At 60.1% G+C, this 16,201-nt stretch overlaps 1 protein-coding gene across 1 annotated transcript; it reads left to right on the top strand.

Moving 5' to 3' along the window:
• The first annotated feature begins 3,544 nt into the window (after positions 1-3,544).
• On the top strand, positions 3,545-4,405 carry LOC136511084 (uncharacterized). Its single transcript, XM_066505301.1, has 2 exons — positions 3,545-3,646; positions 4,067-4,405. The coding sequence occupies exons 1-2, from the start codon at positions 3,545-3,547 to the stop codon at positions 4,403-4,405; spliced, it is 441 nt and encodes a 146-aa protein (XP_066361398.1).
• Positions 4,406-16,201: the final 11,796 nt, after the last annotated feature.

Below are 16,201 nucleotides of genomic sequence, written 5' to 3'. Positions count from 1 at the left end.
CCGAGCCCACTGGGTCCTCCTCCTCCTCACCTCGAGCTCAGAGCAGGGGGTCTCGGCATCCTGACGCAAATTCCGCTTCGCCCGAGGCTCTCCGGAGAAGGCCTCGGCAGGGAACGCCGTCTCCGTCTCGCCCGAGGCTCTCCACAGACGGCCTCGGCAAGAGGTGCATTCTCCGTATCGCGCGAGGCCTCGGCAAGGAGCCTGATCTCCGTCTCGCGCGAGGCCTCATTCGCCGTACCGCTCGTGGCCGGCTCGTCTGCAGCCCATCGCCCCCCGCCTCGGTCGACCCCCCGACAGCACGTCACGTCTCATTAATACTTTCAACCACTCCCGCAATCTCAGTCGGACAGTGGCTCAACGCCATAGAATGGCCGACGCGACCCGAGGTCGCATCAGCGCCATACCGGCCGGGACAGGGCACGGCGGGGATTACCGGCCACTGTGTTCTAACACTGTGTCCACGATCAGCGCCATACCGGCTGGGACAGGGTACGACGGGGATTACCGGCCACTGTGTCCTAACGCTGTACCCACGATCGGCCGCCCGCTCAAGGCCTCGACACTCTACACCAGGGCCTCGGTGATCTTGGGGTTTGTGCCTGCCGAGACCTCCCCACCGCAGTGCAAGCCTCGGCACCGACTGAGTCCCGGCCCCGCGCACAGTCCGTCCACAGTGGTTTGCACGTTCGCCACCACGTCCACTCCGAGGCATTCCCGGGGCTCCCACGACGCACAGGATCTGACGGGACAACCACGCCGCCCAAGTACTCCAAGGACGGACCACTCCTACGACCACGCCGCCACAGGAGCAGGCCACAGGGCTCGGACGAGCCACCCCTATTGGCACGACGCCGCATAGTAATACATGTACGGTCCTTGTCCTCCCTTCAACTATAAAAGGAGAGGACCTGGGCCACTTAGGAGGGGAGGGGAACACCTTGTATCAGACACTCATCCCTGCCGCCTGAGAGCAACGTCTCAAGCGGCCCGCACGACACCCTGCCGAGACCTGGGACCAGCTCCCTCTCTCCTTTAGCTTGTAACCCCCTACTACGGGCACCTCGGTGCAAGGAATACAAGATCGATCTCTCAGACTGGACGTAGGGCCTCGATTGCCTGAACCAGTATAAACCTTGTGTCTCTTTGCATCACTATCCGGAATCGGGAGCACGCAGAACAAATTCACTGGATGGTTGAGGACCCCCTGGTCCGGGACACCGACAGTTGGCGCGCCAGGTAGGGGCCTCTGCGTGTCGGTTTCATCATCCCAGCAGGTTCCGGATGGCAGACCCCGTACGACCATTGCGTCTCAGGACCGTGGTTTGGTTCGGGAGCCTAGAGTTCATGTCTCTAGGGCATGAGTACGACATGGTACTCCTCACTCCTCGAGCCCCACCATCCGACGATGAAGTCACGAACCGGTAGCCCAGGCGCAGGCGGCGCCCGGGCGGCCGATCTCACCGCGCTCGCCAGGCACGACGCGAGCAAGACCACCCCGACGCTACGCGAATCCGGGGCGGCACGCCACTCCCCGCCAATATCCTACGACCAGCTGTTGGCACAGGGTCCCTGGCTAGGGATCTGTCTAGCCTGAGCTTGGACAAAGGAAAACCGCCGGCGGCACGCGACGATGCCCAGTCGTCAAGCTCCGCTCCACCACTCCCTGAAGAGCCGACCCCGGCGGGGCAGAATCTGGCGACGGCACCGTCCCCATACCCCTTTGGGTTGAGAAATGCCGCCGCCTCTTACACCTACGCTTACACTGCCGCTCACGAGCATCCCTCGGAACACCGCCAGCGCTTCGCTCTTGACCTGAGCACCCACGCCGACTCCTCGGACGAGGACGAGGCATGGCCCAGGGTGGATTTCTCCGGACTCCACAACCCTGGGGCTTTGCGCCAGTTCTTGGCCGTAAGCGACTACTGCTTCGGCTACTCCAACTCCGACGATGAAGGCACCTACGACCCCACTCGCGAATGTTTTCACGTCGGGCTCAGGATGCCGAGGACGGGCGAAGAGGACGAGGGGGCGGGTAGCCGTTCCCCGCCCCGCCCCGGCACGGGTGTCGCTACACCTCCACACGCCGTCCTGCCGGCCGCACGAAATGAGAACGTCGCTCTTGCGCGACCTCAGCGCCCAGACCTAGAATTGCTCCGTGAGCTCCAGGCCAAGGTCGAGCAAGACCAACTCCTTCTGCAGCAGCTTCGAGACTCTCTCGAACAGGAACATCGAGGTCGCGGCGAAGGCGGGGGAGCCCAACGGAGGGCCCTCGACGTACATCACCGCATCCATAACGACGAAGGGAGTGAGCAACCCCCGGTCTTCAATCGCGCTAGCCAGAACGTCGCGGCTACGGCAATGCTGGTTCGCGCAATGCCCGAGCCTTCTACCACGGAGGGGCGGCGGGTCCGCGGCGAGCTCCGAGATCTCCTAGAGACCGCCACGGTTCAGCAGGCCGAGAGTTCCGCCTCCCGACGGCACGGGGGCGTCTCGAACCTGCCCGCGGCACCGCCTCGGCAGGACAGGGAAGCCTCAGTTCGTCCTGAGCCCGCTCGAGCACCGATAGCCCACAGGGTCCCCCCGGTCCACGATCGCCTCGACAACCAACGCGAGGCGCAGGGGTGACCACGAGGTGGCCGGCCGACAATGGCGCCACGATAGTGAGGGACCCGCCTGAGGCTACCACGTGCACCGAGGCGGCCGCTATGACAGTGGGGAGGACCGCAGTCCCTCTCCCAAACCACCTGGCCCTTGGGTCTTTAGTAGAGCCATCCCCAACGCTCAGTTCTCGGCCTGGTTTCGCCAGCCAACCAACCTCACGAAATACAGCGGTGAGACCAACCCTGAGCTCTAGCTCGCCAATTATCGCCTGGCTTGTCAGCTAGGCGGCGTGGACGATGATCTACTCATCATCCGCAACCTCCCCCTGCTCTTGTCAGACTCGGCGTGAGCCTGGCTTGAGCACCTTCCTCCCTATCAAATCCACGACTGGCGCGACTTAGTTAGGGTCTTCGTCGGTTATTTCCAGGGCACATACGTGCGCCCTAGAAACTCCTGGGACCTTAAGAGTTGTCGCTAGAAGCCAGACGAGTCTCTCCGAGACTTCATCCGGCGCTTCTCGAAACAATGCACCGAGTTGCCCAGCGTCGGCGACTCTGAGATTGTCCAGGCTTTTCTCTCTGGCACCACCTACCGAGACCTGGTTCGGGAGTTAGGACGGAACGTGCCGCGCACCGCTGCTGCGCTCCTCGACATCGCCACCAACTTTGCCTCGGGCGAGGAGGCTGTCGGTGCCATCTTCTCCAACAACGACACCAAGGGGAAGCGGGGGGACGAGGCCCCCGAGGCCTCGACCTCCCACCTCCCTAAGAGAAAGAAAAAGGGGCGCCTAGGGAAGCAGGAGGTCCTAGAGGCTGATCTGGTCAGGGCCGTAGAACGCAAGAACCCCCGAGGCCCCAAAGGCTCTAGGCCTTTCGACGACATGCTCAAGAAACCATGCCCTTATCACCAAGGCCTGGTCAAGCATGCCCTCGAGGATTGCTCCATGCTGTGGTGTTACTACGCCAGGCTTGGGCTCCTCGATGTCAATGCCAAGCAGAAGGGCATCGGCGACCAGGACGAGGACAAGGACGACAGGTTCCTCGAGGTACGCAACACCTTCATGATCTTCGGTGGACCCTCGGCGTGCCTTACGGCATGGCAGCGCAAGAGGGAACGCCGAGAAGTCTTCTCGGACAAGGTGGCCACCCCCCAGTACCTCGACTGGTCTCGAGAGGTGATCACCTTCGATCGAGATGACCACCCTGACCATGTTCCGAATCCCGGGCAGTACCCACTGGTTGTCGACCCGATCATCGGCAACACCCGACTCTCCAAGGTGTTGATGGACGGAGGCAGCGGCCTCAACATCCTCTACGCCAACACCCTGGAGCTCTTGGAGATCGACCGGTCAAGGCTCCGAGGCGACGTCGCACCCTTCCACGGCATCATGCCAGGGAAGCACACGTGACCCCTCGGGCGCATCGACCTGCCTATCTGCTTCGGCACCCCCTCCAACTACCGCAAGGAAGTCCTCACCTTCAAGGTAGTCGGGTTCGGAGGAGCCTACCACGCTATCCTGGGGCGGCCGTGCTACGCCAAGTTCATGGCAGTGCCCAACTATACCTACCTCAAGCTCAAGATGCCAGGCCCTAGCAGTGTCAACACGATTGAGTCCACGTACGAACATGCATACGACTGCGACGTCGAATGCATCGAGTACGCCGAGGCCCTTGCGGAGGCCGAGACCCTCATCGCCCACCTCGACCAACTCAGTGGCGAGGTGTCTGACTCCAAGTGTCGCGCAGGGGCATTCGAGCCCGCGGAAACCATCAAACTCATCCCGGTCGACCCCCGCCTGCCCTGACGACCGAGCGCTGAGGATCAGCGCCACCCTCGACATCAAATAGGAAGCCGTGCTCGTCGACTTTCTCTGTGCGAACACCGACATGTTCGCATGGAGTCCCTCAAACATGCCGGGCATACCAAGGGAGGTCGCCGAGCACGCCCTAGACATCCGGGCCAGATCTAGACCCACGAGACAACGCCTGCGCCGCTTCGACGAGGAAAAGTGTAGGGCCATCGGTGAGGAGACACAGAAACTCTTGGCGGCCAGGTTCATCAAGGAAGTGTCCCACCCAGAGTGGTTGGCTAACCCCATGTTAGTCAAGAAGAAAAATGGGAAATGGAGGATGTGTGTAGACTACACCGGTTTGAACAAAGCTTGTCCAAAGGTCCCCTTCCCATTACCTCGAATCGATCAAATCGTTGATTCCACTGCAGGGTGCGAGACCCTGTCTTTCCTTGATGCGTACTTTGGTTACCATCAAATCAAGATGAAAGAGTCCGACCAGCTCACGACTTCTTTCATCACACCATTTAGCATGTACTGCTACGTGACGATGCCCTTCGGCCTCAGAAACGTAGGTGCCACGTACCAGCGGTGCATGACCCAGGTCTTTGGCGACAACATTGGGCGGACCGTCGAGGCTTACGTAGACGATATCGTGGTCAAAACCAGAAAGGCTGAGGATCTCATCGATGACTTGAGGATAACCTTCAAATGCCTTAGGGAGAAGGGCATCAAGCTCAATCCCGAGAAGTGTGTGTTCGGGGTCCCCCGAGGCATGCTCTTGGGATTCATAGTCTCGGAACGCGGCATTGAGGCCAACCCAAAGAAGGTCTCGGCCATCACCAGCATGGGACCAATCAGAGACCTCAAGGGAGTGCAGAGGGTCATGGGATGCCTTGCGGCCCTGAGCCGCTTCATCTCACGCCTCGGCGAAAAAGGGTTGCCTCTGTACCAACTCTTGAGAAAGTCCGAGCGTTTTTCTTGGACCCCCGAGGCTGAGGAAGCCCTTGACAGACTCAAGGGGCTGCTCACAAATCCGCCCGTCCTGATACCCCTGGCCGCGGACGAGGCCCTCTTACTCTACGTCGCCGCAACGACCCAAGTGGTCAGCGCCGCCGTAGTGGTAGAGAGGCAGGAAGAGGGGCATACTCTACCCACCCAACGACCTATTTATTTCATCAGCGAGGTGCTCTCCGAGACCAAAGCACGCTATCCCCACATCCAGAAGCTAGTCTACGCCGTGGTCCTGGCCCGGCGCAAACTGCGCCACTACTTCGAGTCGCACCCAGTGACTGTGGTATCATCTTTCCCCCTGGGCGAAATAGTTCATAATCGGGAGGCCTCGGGCAGGATAGCCAAATGGGCTGTCGAGCTTATGGGGGAAACCCTGACCTTTGTGCCTCGAAAAGCGGTCAAGTCTCAGGTCTTGGCCGATTTCGTGGCTGAATGGACAGATACCCAACTGCCGCCCGCTCAAATTCAGACGGAGTGCTGGACCCTGTACTTCGACGGATCCCTGATGAAGACCGGGGCGGGCGTGGGTCTGCTCTTCGTTTCGCCCCTCGGAGTACACATGCACTACATGGTGCGGCTCCACTTCACCGCCTCCAACAACGTGGCCGAATATGAGGCCCTCATCAACGGCTTGCAAGTCGCCATCGAACTTGGGGCACGGCGCCTCGATGTCCGAGGCGATTCGAGGCTCGTCATAGATCAAGTAATGAAGGAGTCGAATTGCCTCGACCCCAAAATGGAGGCTTACTGCAAGTTGGTACGATGCCTAGAAGGCAAGTTCGACGGTCTCGAACTAAATCACGTCGCGCGGAAGTACAACGAGGCCGCCGACGAGCTAGCAAAAATGGCCTCGGCACGGACCCCGGTCCCCCGAACGTCTTCGCTAGAGACCTCCACAAACCTTCCATTGGATACACCTCGGCAATAGAGGAGGGCCCACCTATGGAACCCGCGGCGAGGCTCGACGCCCCCCCTGCTGCCGAGACCCCCCTCGACCAAGCCCGAGGTCATGGAAGTCAACGCCGAGACTCCGCAGACTGATCAGGACGTAGATTGGCGAGTCCCGTTCCTCGATTGGCTTGATAGGGGGGAGCTTCCTGACGACAGAACCGAAGCGCGATGGCTTACGCGGTGAGCCAAGACCTACACCCTCTACAATGACGAATTGTACAGGCGAAGTCCCTCAGGTGTCCTCCAACGGTGTATCAATTCTGAAGCGGGCCAAGCCCTGCTTTGGGACTTACACGTGGGCGCCTGCGGGCACCATGCGGCACCTCGGACGCTCGTGGGGAATGCTTTTCGCCAAGGGTTCTACTGGCCGACGGCGGTCGCTGACGCTACCAAGCTGGTACGCTCCTGCGAAGGATGCCAGTACTATGCCCGGCAAACACATCTCCCGGCCCTTGCTCTACAAACCATCCCCATCACATGGCCATTCGCCGTGTGGGGTCTCGACATGGTCGGGCCTCTGCAAAAGGCCCCCGGGGGCTTCACCCATCTATTGGTATCAATCGACACGTTCTCCAAATGGATCGAGGCTTGCCCGATCAATCGAATCAAATCCGAGCAGGCGGTGCTGTTCTTCACTGACATCATCCATAGGTTTGGGGTCCCCAACACCATCATCATCGACAGCGGGACGCAGCTCACTGGCAAGAGATTCCTGACGTTTTGCGACGACCACCACATCCATGTGGCCTGGTCGGCCGTAGGACACCCAAGGACCAACGGCCAAGTAGAGCGTGCCAATGGCATGATCCTACAAGGCCTCAAGCCAAGGATTCACAATCGATTGAAAAAGTTTGGCAAGAAATGGCTCGCTGAGCTCCCGTCGGTCATCTAGAGCCTAAGGAACACTCCAAGCCGAGCCATGGGGTTCACACCTTTCTTCCTAGTCTATGAGGCCGAGGCCGTCCTTCCCACCGATTTGGAATATGGTTCCCCGAGGCTGCAAGCCTATAACGAACAAAGTAACCGCACCACCCGAGAGGACACCCTTGATCAGCTGCAGGAAGCCTGAGACGTTGCGCTACTGCACTCAGCCAAATACCAGCAGAGCCTACGGCGCTATCAGGCCCGACGCATCCGAGGCCGAGACTTGAAGGTAGGCGACCTGGTGTTGAGATTAGCGCAAAGCAACAAGGGTCGCCACAAGCTGACCCCGCCATGGGAGGGACCGTACATCATCGCCCAAGTGCTGAAGCCCGGGACCTACAAGCTGTCCAACAAGAAGGGCGAAGTCTTCACCAACGCGAACATAGAACAGCTACGTCGCTTTTATCCCTAAATTTCCAAGCATTGTATATATCGTTTCTTGAAATACAATTAAAAGGCGTTCTTTAGTTGGTCTAACTTTTTGAGAAACCCCCCGAGCCCATCGTAGGCCTCGGTAGTACAGTAACACGGCAAGGGAAACTCGGTTCTGCCTTGGCAGAACCAAGCCTCCCTCGGGGCTAGATAGGGGACCCCTCCCTAGGCATCCCCTAGGTCCCATGCACCATTCTTCAGTTGTTTTTCGCAAAAAATCCTACGCCAAGCCCTAGCAGGCTCTGACGAATTAGTTGTAAAACCCCTCGGACCAAGGTTTGTTTCCTAAGCAAGAGGCCGGTAGAGTCGCGAGACGGCCTACGCCTCCGGGCTATGGCACTCCCTCACTACCTCTCGCTCAAGGGACAGCTTAGGCCCCAAGGGGGTGTTTTGCAAACGAAATCCGATCAGGAGCGACAGGGGGCAGAGGCTCGAAAACATAAGAAAAACAACTAGGAAACACAAGTACTTCAAAAGTAAAGGCCTCAACGGCCACAAGCGTTACGATACAAAAATAACCCCTATTCTATTTTTACACAGCCCTCGGGGCCCAGATCAAGGCTCAGGGCCTTCAAACACCGGCAAATGGTAGGGGAGGAACCACCTCCTCTTCGAAGAGCATCGCCAGCGCCGTGCCAGGGCCTTCCGCCGCCTCCATCAGCTTCGCCACCCGCCGCGTCGGCCTCCTCGTCATCATCAGGCAGAACATAGCCATCACTGATGGCTGGGAGGTCGACGCCAAGGTAGTGAGAGGAGATGACGGCTAGCGCCCGCTTGACACCCGTGTGCAGTGCCCCTCAGAGCCGCTCGCGCATCTGGCTACTCAGCGCAATCAAGCGGCTCCAAGGGAGCTGCCTGATTGAACCCCCTCGACCTCTAAGGCCTCGCAGGTGGAAAGGGCAGCATGCTTCAGCGCCTCGTGCTCCCCGATCTCGGTCTCGAGCACCGTCTGCACCGCGCTAGAAGCCTCGGTGGCCCGAATGATCTCTGCCTCCGACTCTGCACCGTGGAAAATGGAATGAAGTCGAGCAAGAGAAAGGACAACCTAAGTTGGGGACGGAAGTCCACGGAACTCACCCTTGGCCTTCTGCTCCCAGCGATGGGTCTCGGCCTTGACAGTCCTCGGCCTTCTCCTTCAACCGTTGGGCCTCGGACCTAGAGGCCTCGGCCGCCCTGGAAGCTTCACTTCCCAGCTCTGCATCATATAAGGAAGTCAGGGAGCAAACATAAGGAAAAGGAAACAAAACAAGGGGACTAGAACTCACCCTCGACCGTCCCCTTCAGAACCACAGCCTCGATTTGTGAGGCCTCAACCATAGCAAGGGCCTCGTGCAGAGCGCCTTTGGTCAGCCAGTGCGCACTCTCCTCTGCCCCCAGCTACCCGGCGAGGGCCTTGCCCGAAGCCGTCGCTTCTTCGGCCGGGGACCTGAAGGCATCTCGATCGCTGACCGCGTGGGTAAGCTCCTCCTCTAGCTCCTTGACCCGCGCCGCCAAAGGGGCGAGCTGCGCCTAGACCATGGCCGCCTCGACCTTCGCGTCGGCACAGCGAAGGTGGAGGTCCTCCACCTCCGCGCTTCGCACCGACAGAAGCTCGTTAGCATTGGCAAGAAGGCCCTTCTACCGCTGAAGCTGGTCCCAGACGCCCCTCTCCCGCCGGAGAAAGACCGACTTCCCAAGCGACCGGGTCTTGAGCTCCTAGGAAAGCATAACGAGGGTCCATTGGTCGCAACAAAATCAGGAAAGAAACGTCGCGCGAGAAAGAAAACATGAACCTAGGCGAACTCCGGGTAGTTCGTCGGCCACCACGGACAGCGCCGTCCATAGCGACCGCTCTGCCAGCTAGCGGTACTGCTCGAAGGTGTTCTAGTGCCCGCACTCGGCCGCGTCCTCAAGGGCGAACAGAGGCTCCCCCTCAGGCTCGTCCCGGCTCCGCCACAGTACCCGCGGGTGATCCCACCTGCGAGGCTTGGGCCGGACCTGCACGAGGGCCGAGTTTCCCTCCATCCCAAGAGTGGCGCTGGCTGCTCCACAGCATCGATCTCCTCGGCGTCAACTGCCTCCCATGCCCAGGAAGTATCGTCGGAGGAGATCGGATAGACCTCCCGCCTCCCGGGCGCTCTCCCGCAACAAACGGCGGGCCTGAATTAAGGGCACCACCGAGGCCTCTGCCCGCTTGCATCTCCACCTCCTGCACAGATGGCCTCCGCCGCCATCACGATGGCCTTGGCGGTCTCGGGGGCTCCGGCCTCTGCAATTATGGCCTCGGCGGTCTCGGGGGCTATGGCCTCCGCCATCGTGGCCTCGGCAGAACGCAGAGACACAGTCCCCCCTGCGGCCGCTGCGGTCTCGGCGGTCGTGGGTGCCGTAGCCTCCGTCGCCTCAGCCTCGGAGACCCCGGGAGCCTCGGCAACAAAGGGCATGCTGGCCCCATCCGACTCGTGTACTCGCCCCCATGAGGCGGAAGTGCTCCCTCCCTCGTCTGTGTAGGGGCCGCCTCGGCCAGCCCCTCCTTAGGCGGCCGGCCCCTTTGGGTCGACCCTCGTCGACGCCGCGCCGCGTTGGATAGCGGCTTGTGCCTCCGCCACCCAGTGGGCGGAGGAGCCAGGGCCCGCCTTAAGCGCCTTAAGGGGCGCCAAAGGGAGGTCGTTCCGCAGGCCGCTTTCGACTAAGGAAAGTTAACTACGGGTTAGCGCAAAACCAAAAAAGCAACCGGAAGGCACCATGACCCTGCCAAGAATACACTTGCCTTGAACGGGGCAGCCCCCGCTTCGCCACGGCAAACCTCATTCGCAGGCGGTGGAGGCGGCGGCAGAGGCGTCACCATCCGTTTCCATCGACGCCGGTCGGTCTTCAGTGGACCCGGCGCCCCTTCGGTCCTCTGCAGGGGCGGTGGCGTCGCCTCCACCGCAACCTGCTCCACCACGGCCGCCGAGCCTACCGGGCTGACGGCACGTTTGCCTAACGCCCGCGCTTCGGGCGTGTCGGCCTCGGCCCGGAGCGGGCAACCGCCGGCCCCGGGTCTGCTTCTCCTCCCCTTCCCGGGGGTGCCGGGCTGCTTGCCGACACCCCGGGCGCCACCTCCACGACGTCAGGAAGGTGGTCCAGGGGACCTCGCCCTTCCTCGCCCTTGTCATCCCCGTCCGAGGCCTCCGTCGACAACGACGTCGACGGGGATTCCTCCAGCGGGAGACCGTCCTTCCGTTGTTGACGGCGGCGCCTATCCAGCTCCTCACGCGCAAGGTTGTGCTTCGTGCGCTTTGCCGCCTGGGCGTCCTTTCGCCTCTTCTGCGCATCGGCGTGAGCGCGGTTGATCGCCCGCCGCCCCGCGTCCTCGGGAATGGGCGGTGGAGAGGAGCGCACGTCTCTCATCCCCTGAAGGAACGACGAACACGCATGAGGAAACAAGGGGTAAGGGGAGACCGAGGAGATTCAGAGGCCACAACGGCACATGACTTACCAGTGAAAGGAACCCTCGCGATGGCCGCATCGCGATAGGGGTCAAGTCACCGCCCCTCAGCTTCGCCTCTACCGTCTCCCCCACCCGACGAAGAATTTCCTCATTGGAAAGGGCGGAGGAGGACATTCGGGTGCCCTCAATGGGCTCACCCGGCCTCATCCTAACAGCCGCCACCGCCGAGCCATCAGCGGCAGCACCCTCCGACGGTGGAAGGCGGCCACGACCATAGCCACGGTGAGGCCATGGCCCCCGCAGCCTTGCTAGCCCTCTAGAGCGGCTCTAGCTTGGGCTGGTCGACCTTCGGGACACCCCACTTCCATTTCTGGGCAACTCCCCACAATTCGCCCGGTGTAGGGGGGAAGCCCTCCGTCGTCGTTGTGGAGGTAAAACCAACTCGTGTACCACCGGCGGGTGGAGGACACGAGTTGGGCCAGGATGTAGAGGTGCAGGCGGTCCTGACGCACTTGGAGAGTGCAGCCTCTGGCCCGCGCCGCCTTCCTCCTACCGATGTGCCCGTCGGCTTGGTTGTATGCCCCGCCCGGAACAGGTGGAGCCACAACTCCCAGTGGGGAGCGATCCCTAAATACCCCTCGCAGACAACAACAAAGATAGCCGCCTGAGCGATGGAGTTGGGATTGAAGTTATGGAGCTCCACGCCGTAGTAGTGCGAGAGCGCCCGCATGAAACCGGCCTGCCGGGACGCCGAGGCCGCGCTCATGGAAGGAAACGAAGCTTACGACGTAGCCATCGTGGGGCCTCGGCTCCGGCTCACCGTACGGAGCAATCCACTCTGGCCTAGTGGGGTCTGTCACCGGGTGGAGGAGTCCACCGTCGAGAAGCGACTGGAGGCATCTCCTCGGTGACGTCCGACAGATCCCAAGGGTCTGCCTCGACAACGACGACGTTGCCGGCCATGGGTGCGACGGAGGAATCGGGTGCGACGGTGAGTTTTCTCTCTCTCCCTCCTACGCTCTCGCTTTTTTCTCGCTTTCTCCCTAGGCTCGCTCTTCTCTCCTCTTCTTCCCGGCACCCGCTGCTCTGGCGACGGCTCGATAGAGGCGGTGCTAATATGGGCGAGGTAAGACGAGGAGGGGCGAGAATCCTCAGGTATTTATGCAGGGAGGAGGCGAAACGAACGGGCGATGAAATCGGGGAGGTTTTCCCCCATCCGACGCGGTTAACCACGAGCCGATTTCAGCGGCCCATGCGCCCACGTCTCCCGCATTAAAATGCGAGGACAGTTACGTCCTGTCCATCAGGTCACGCTCGGCCATTACGGCAGCAGGCGTTGTTTCGCCTCCCCATGAATCGCCTCAAAAGGCGCGCCACCCGTTGCCGAGCCAATAGGGAAGATATTCCCCGCGGCCTGTTCCTTTCATAGGAAGGAACCGGGTTCTGAGCCTATTATGATCCAGGGGTTCGAAGGCTGGACCCCAAAGGGTTTCGACAGCCGCCCCAGGATAACAGAGTCAGGGGCGACTGCGGGCGAGCCTATATGGGGCCGAGGCCCAAGCGAGCGAAACGCTTGGGACGCCCAAAGTCATGTCCGAGACCGGCAGGAAAGTATCCGAATGGGATCCCATCGTAGGGAGGCGCTGAGCCACCGAGGCCCAACGAACGGCCTTGGCACCCACTAGAGAAATCCTCTGGTACTCTTGGAGTGTGTCTCTGGACCGCTAGCCATCCCCTAACGAACGGGGTTCGGGCCACCACTCGGACTACCCGGTAACAGCTCACCGGAAGTGCCACCGCTCGTGCCTATCGAGGGTAGCGAGGCACATTTCACCCCTCCTTCCGAGCGAAAAGGAAGCGCGAGGGCCGCATAAAAAGTCAGGGGAACCCCTGACGGCCTTCTTGCCCTATGAAGAGGCTAGGGGGCTCCTCCTGCAAATATGCCGAGACCCCACGACCCGGGCTCGCGCCCAAAGGGGCCTCGGCAAACAAACCCTCACGCGCGAGGGGCGTATAAAAAGTCAGGAGAACTCCCGACGGCCCTCTCACGCAGAGGCTAGGGGCTCTTCCTGCAACCTTGCCAAGACCAGAATGGGCTCGGCAAACTAACCCTCTATCCGAACGAAAAGGACATGTGAAGATCGGATGAAAGGACCAGAACACCCAAGACAAAGACAAACAGTCCAAAACAGCGCTAGAGGTTTTGCTACAAACACGATAAAGGGCACCGAGCCCGTTATGGTCTAGGGGTTCGAAGGCTGGGCCTCCAAAAGGTTTCGACAGCCGCCCTAGGGCAACAGAGTCAGGGACGACATCGGGGCGAGCCTACGAATGGCCTAGGCCCGAGCGAACGGTCGCTCGGGGCGTCCTAAGTCGTGTCCGAGACTGGTGGGAAAGTATCCGAATGGGATCCCACCGTAGGGAGGCACCGAGCCACCGAGGCCCACGAACGGCCTCGGCACCCACTAGAGAAACCCCCTGGTACTCTTGGAGTGCGTCTCTGGACCACTAGCCGTCCCCCAGCGAACGGGGCTCGGGCCTCCACTCGGACTGCCCGCTAACAGCTCACCGGAAGTGTCCACGCTCGTGCCCATCGAGGGTAGCCTGGCACATTCCACCCCTCCTTCCGAGCGAAAGGAAGCATGAGGATCATACCCAAAGTTAGGGGACCCCTGACGAACCTCTCGCTTCGTGCGGAGGCTAGAGGGCTTTTTCCTGCGGCCTCGCCGAGACCCCCCGCAACCCAAACTTGCGCTTGGGGGCTCGGCAAATGCAACAAGAACCACTCGTTCAGACGCAAAAATGAAGAAAGCCCCTGGAGGAGTAACTCCACTCCTCTAGGGGCTTGGGGGCTACACCCGGCGGGTGCGCTCGCGCGCACCCACCAGAACCTCAAAACACAAACCCCGATTCCTACAAGGCAGGTATAAAATAAGCCTCGGCAAACCCTCAGGAGGAGTGCACGCACTCCCCCCCGAGGCTCGGGGGCTACTGTCGGGTACCTTAGAACGGGGGTACCCTAAGCAAACATCGAAAGGGTCGCTAGAGTCCCATCTAATAAATAAAAACTAGAAGGTAAGTCGTGGGCCCCTCACCCGCCACGACCGAGCCCACTGGGTCCTCCTCCTCACCTCAAGCTCAGAGCAGGGGGTCTCGGTATCCTGACGCAAACTCCGCTTCGCTCGAGGCTCTCCGGAGAAGGCCTCGGCAGGGAACGCCGTCTCCGCCTCGCCCGAGGCTCTCCACATACGGCCTCGGCAAGAGGTGCATTCTCCGTATCGCGCGAGGCCTCGGCAAGGAGCTTGATCTCCGTCTCGCGCGAGGCCTCATTCTCCGTACCGCTCGAGGCCAGCTCGTCTGCAGCCCGTCGCCCCCCGCCTCGGTCGACCCCCCGACAGCACGTCACGTCTCATTAATACTTTCAACCACTCCCGCAATCTCAGCCGGACAGTGGCTCAACGCCACAGAATGGCTGACGCGACCCGAGGTCGCATCAGCGCCATACCGGCCGGGACAGGGCACGGCGGGGATTACCGGCCACTGTGTTCTAACACTGTGTCCACGATCAGCGCCATACCGGCTGGGACAGGGTACGACGGGGATTACCGGCCACTGTGTCCTAACGCTGTACCCACGATCGGCCGCTCGCTCAAGGCCTCGGCACTCTACACCAGGGCCTCGGCGATCTTGGGGTTTGTGCCTGCCGAGACCTCCCCACCGTAGTGCAAGCCTCGGCACCGACTGAGTCCCGGCCCCGCGCACAGTCCGTCCACAGTGGCTTGCACGTTCGCCACCACGTCCACTCCGAGGCATTCTTGGGGCTCCCACGACGCACAGGATCTGACGGGACAACCACGCCGCCCCAGTACTCCAAGGACGGACCACTCATACGACCACGCCGCCACAGGAGCAGACCACAGGGCTCGGACGAGCCACCCCTATTGGCACGACGCCGCATAGTAATACATGTACGGTCCTTGTCCTCCCTTCAACTATAAAAGGAGAGGACCTGGGCCACTTAGGAGGGGAGGGGAACACCTTGTATCAGACACTCATCCCTACCGCCTGAGAGCAACGTCTCAAGCGGCCCGCACGACACCCTGCCGAGACCTGGGACCAGCTCCCTCTCTCCTTTAGCTTGTAACCCCATACTACGAGCACCTCGGTGCAAGGAATACAAGATCGATCTCTCAGACTGGACGTAGGGCCTCGATTGCCTGAACCAGTATAAACCTTGTGTCTCTTTGCATCACCATCCGGAATCGGAAGCACGCAGAACAAATTCACTGGTTGGTTGAGGACCCCCGGTCCGGGACACCGACATTTACTTTACCCCATTTAATTGAAAACGACTCTTAACAGCTTTTGAAATTGATGAAGAAGCCCTGCCAAACAAGGCCTACTTTTCAGCGAAGCGACGTCCCAGCCGGCCGCGTTCTCGCCCGCGGTGAATTCCCTACCGCTACCAGAATAGAACAGACTATCGTCGGCAGTAAAAAATTCGCAATGATCTGAGATCTATCAATTTCTTTGGCAGAATATGGTTTGGACAAATCCGGTAAGCTCACGCCTCACGGGCACCGCTAATGATCCCCGAGTTTCCAAAGCGTGGGACTAGGAAGGGACGGCGATCCCAGATCACACAAACCCAAGGGGGTGTTTGGTTTCAGGGACTATTTTTTAGTCCCTGTCACATCGGATGTTTGGACATTAATTTGGAGTATTAAATATATTTTAATTACAAAACTAATTACATAGATGGAGACTAATTTGCGAGACGAATCTATTAAGCCTAATTAGTGCATGATTTGACAATGTAGTGCTACGGTAAATATACTCTAATGATGGATTAATTAGGCTTAATAGATTCGTCTCGTAAATTAGTCTCCATCTGTGTAATTAGTTTTGTAATTAGAATATATTTAGTACTCCAAATTAATGTCCAAATATCCGATGTGATAGGGACTAAAAATTAGTCCCTGGAACCGACCATCCCAGAGGACGGGGGCAATCGAAGCCACCGAGCCCCCACACGTCGCCATCTGCCCTGTTCGCTCGGCTGAGTACCATTGGTTGGCTGA

This window comes from Miscanthus floridulus, chromosome 16, assembly GCF_019320115.1.
Source record: "Miscanthus floridulus cultivar M001 chromosome 16, ASM1932011v1, whole genome shotgun sequence".
Lineage (NCBI taxonomy): Eukaryota > Viridiplantae > Streptophyta > Magnoliopsida > Poales > Poaceae > Miscanthus > Miscanthus floridulus.
Note: the sequence above shows the minus strand (reverse complement) of the source record. Positions and strands in the feature narration are given on the sequence as shown.

Bases quoted from the DNA above. Each gene is read 5' to 3' on its own strand.
- LOC136511084 (XM_066505301.1), top strand. From the start codon at position 3,545: ATGCTGTGGTGTTACTACGCCAGGCTTGGGCTCCTCGATGTCAATGCC. The intron at 3,647-4,066 runs GTACGCAACACC...AACTACCGCAAG, and splicing joins AGGACGACAGGTTCCTCGAG to GAAGTCCTCACCTTCAAGGT.